Genomic DNA, 4,034 nt, shown 5'->3' on the forward strand with positions numbered 1-4,034 from the left:
AGATTGATTTCTGAAAGATCATGTGACACTGAAGACTGGGGTAATGGCTGCTGAAAATTCAGCTTTTCATCACAGGAATAAATTATATTTTGAAGTAGGCTATATTAAAATCGCAAACCTTTATTTTTTATTTTATTTTTTTACAATATTACAGTTTTTTCTATATTTTTGATCAAATAAATGCAGCCTTGAGCATAAGAATCTTCTTCAAAAAACATAAAAAATCTTACTGATCCCAAACTTTGTTTACTTTTAGCTGGCTCCTATTTGTCCCAAAGGTAACAATGGTTTTCAGACATTGATCGACACTTATTGGTGCAGCTCTTGATGTCCCAGCAAAGTACTTCTATGTTTATGTTTTTATAAAGAAGCTAAAATATTTGACTATATAAAGAAAACTATGTGAATTGCATCATGTGGCGTCAACATGACCGCTGCCATGATAGGGCAACCCGTTCCATGTAGAATAACGATGTTTTTCATTCCTATTTCAATTTTCAATGTCAAATTTATTTGGATTCTTTTTATTTATTAAATGTATTCAAATTGAGTAGATCTTTAATCTCACAAATACTGTGCATTTGTTTCTCAAATAATCATATTGACTCAAGAGTTTACAGGAATCCCCAAATGTGCTGCATTCAGATCAGGAGGTGCACTGCAGATAATCACAATACTGTCTGAAAAACCAACGACTCAAGTCATAGTAATCCCATGCCTCACGTCATTTATGAAAACTGGCAATCACGAGCCGTCAGCCGTGGACGTTACATCATAGCTGCTGGTCATCCTGAGCAGTCTGCGCCGCATTCTTTACGTCAGAGAAGAACAGCTGATACTTGCACGGACGTTTCTCAGCAAGAGACAACGGACCACCGTAAGTCGGAGCTCGAGACTCCCTGTGATTAAGGTAAAACGCTGCTTTTGTTGTTGTTATTATTTGTAACTATTCTTAACGAGTGCATTGGAAAATAGTGGCCTTTTATGATACATATTGTAGCATATAAATGCGCGTTTCATGGACAAATGGTAGCCTACCACTTTAATAACTTTAGCGTTCACAGATGTGTTCACATTCTTTTCTACCGCAAAACTTTATATAGGATACACACTAAATTCTACCGATTAAACACATGTATGATGATTGAAAATGTGAAAAGTTAATTATTAACCAAAGGTCTTAAGATTAATATTGTAGTAAAGGTCTTTTTTTATGTCATATCAGTTCAGCTGAGAGTAGTTTTCATTCATTTTTTTTAAATCAATTTCATTATAATTTATGGTTTTGCTGGTTGGGTGGAGCTGTGTGAATGTCTTTCTCAGACCTTGAAAGAATTCCTGACTCAGACCAGACAGAGAGGCATGCCTATTGGACATTTACTATTTTAAACAATACTGAAAAGTGCCTGTGATTTTAATTAATTTTATTTTGTTTTACAAAAGTCTGCAGAGTCCGAGTGCAAAATCAGTAGGCTAATGTTTACACAACATACAAGAAGAAGTGAGAAATTTTGATGAATTGTCATTGTGCAGCTTGCTGCTGCATCTACCGCAAGTTTTGTGCACAACTTTGGCATTATAACAGAGAATAAAATTTCCATTGGTGAACTGCAGACTGGACGTTCTTCCATCACTGAGTGTTCCCTGTTATTTATTTGCCTGATTATAATGTAGTGAAAGAGAGCATAGTATAAGTTCACCGGGTGGAGCCAAAAGTATCCTGTGGAAAATGTGGCTTTGCCTTCAGCATTTAAACCTATAGGGAGTAGCAATGGTTTGAATTAGGGGGAAATAATTTTTTAGAGCATATGAACCGTTTTGGATACTCATAGGAGTGAACTTATGGAAACATTCCATAGACAATTTGCTTCAGAAGCAATGTGTTTTGAACTACACTGCGAATAGAGGTTTCTGGATAATATATCTAACATGGTTTCCATTGTAGCTTATAGTAGGCATAACTCAGAAACTCAAGATTCTTAAAGTAATGAACTGCCATTTTTAAAAGCACATTACATTTGGTCTTTAATCATACACAAGCTAAGGAAAGGCTAACATGTTTTGTTTTGTTTTGTTTCTTCTTAATTCTCTCTCCAGGTTCAAGACTATCATTCCATTGACAACCAGTAACTGATTAAACATGGGCGAAGTAAGCCAAAACGTCTACATCAATGTGTCTGCTTGCTTTATGTTGATGTAACGTTTGAATTTTGATCATGTAGTTAGAAAAATGGCCACAAAGACATGACCTTTGCCTTCTTTCTCATGGTAACGAATCTCGTTTTCCATCTATTGTAGTTCAGGGAGTATAGGATATCACAGTTTTCTTTATGAAATCTCAGAGGTCAATGAATTGCTCATTAAAAAATTAGATCTGTTGAGAACACCACAATGCCGCAAGTAGACCTGTGGTGGCTCAGTGGTGTTATTATTTAGTTATTTTATTTTTGATATCTATCTTGTTTATATATCATTTTTTGAATAGTAGCAAAACCCCGCGATCCCCTAAAGCTGTATGGAAATGATGGATAGTAGCAAAACTATTATTAAAGCACACTAATAATTTATTAAACATTATATATTAGTGATGCTTGTAAAATGAAGCATCACTATTGGTATTGCTCTTATTAGGATTAGGGATATGAATAAACCTCTAGCCCTAAGTATTAAACATTGTTTGTGCTATGCACATGAATAATACATCAAAGCATTTCTTATATCGTAGAAGTGTGCATGGTCGGATGTTTGTTTGCTGAGATAGGTGTTGCTAGGGGTCTGTTGCTGTAGACGTGGAACCCTACAGCTGCTGTGTTGAGTGATAGCTGCTGGACAAGCCTTGAGCATGTGCACAGAAGCATGGGGGCGAGGACTCTGGCTCTGTGCCCTACTAAGACACGCCAGCAAGACCAATATAATAGGGAATAATTGTCGGGAGACAGTGAGTGCAGAGGAGCTTTGAAAATGCACAGTCATGTAGCATTTATGCCCTGTCAGATGTGAGGTCTGCAGCTCTCTGAAGGAGAACGATCCCTCTATAGATTCAGTAGGGTTGAAAGTGTAAGGTTACAGACATTTAAGATGCATACAGGCTTTCTGTCTCTCTCTGTCACACACAAACTGACTTTTGCTGCTGACCATATCATACAACTGCTGCACTGACAGGTGTCAGCTGTCCACTCAGTAGTCCCGCCTGGGTTTGGACTAAAGGCCAGATGAGAGAGAGTCTGATTGTTGGTGTAAAATTACATTTTGGGATTATATAAACACGTGTAGCCTGTCCCACCCATGAGCAACTTAAAATACATTTTTGAGTTCAGTATAATGCGTGAGACATAATCACGTATAATGCGTTTTTCTTTTTTTAGAAAAGATATTTTATATATTTATTATATACACTACCGTTCAAAAGTTTTGAAAGAAATTAATACTTTTATTCAGGAAAGATCCATTAAATTTGACAGTTAGACTTACATTGTTACAAAATATTTCTATTTCAAATATATGTGAATTTTCTATTTATCATATACCACAGTTGCCACAAAAACAAAAGCAGCCGAACTGCTTTTAACATTCATAATATAAACAAATGTTTCTTGAGCACCAAATCAGCATATTAGAATGATTTCTGAAGGATCATGTGACACTGAAGACTTGAGTAATAGCTGTTAAAATTCAGCTTTGCATCACAGGAATACATTACATTTTAAAATTAAAACAGATATCTTAAATTTAGTGCTGTCAAATCGATTATTTGTGATTAATCGCATCCAAAATAAAGTTTGTGTTTACATAATATATGTGTGTCCTGTGTATATTTATATGTATATATAAATACATACACATACATGTATATAATTAAGACATCTGTAATATATATTTATACTTATGTATAATATAAATCATATATAAATATGAATATATACAATATATATATATACAGTGGGTACGGAAAGTATTCAGACCCCCTTAAATTTTTCACTCTTTGTTATATTGCAGCCATTTGCTAAAATCATTTAAGTTAATTTTTTTTCCTC

General features: G+C 34.8%; 1 protein-coding gene across 4 annotated transcripts in view; it reads left to right on the forward strand.

Annotated features, from left to right (window-relative positions):
- The first annotated feature begins 680 nt into the window (after positions 1-680).
- LOC107653312 (annexin A6-like) overlaps positions 681-4,034 on the forward strand; it is a 16,067-nt gene continuing 12,713 nt past the window's right edge. For 3 of the 4 annotated variants that reach the window (XM_016439989.1, XM_016439992.1, XM_016439990.1), the window contains exons 1-2: positions 681-910; positions 2,098-2,149. In XM_016439989.1, coding sequence (XP_016295475.1) covers positions 2,141-2,149 — 9 coding nt within the window. In that variant the 5' untranslated portion in view covers positions 681-910; positions 2,098-2,140. The remainder of the gene's footprint in view (positions 911-2,097; positions 2,150-4,034) is intronic. The other variant, XM_016439993.1, reaches the window with a different exon arrangement.

The sequence above is a fragment of the Sinocyclocheilus anshuiensis genome, unplaced genomic scaffold (assembly GCF_001515605.1).
Source record: "Sinocyclocheilus anshuiensis isolate Anshui unplaced genomic scaffold, SAMN03320099.WGS_v1.1 scaffold103, whole genome shotgun sequence".
NCBI lineage: Eukaryota > Metazoa > Chordata > Actinopteri > Cypriniformes > Cyprinidae > Sinocyclocheilus > Sinocyclocheilus anshuiensis.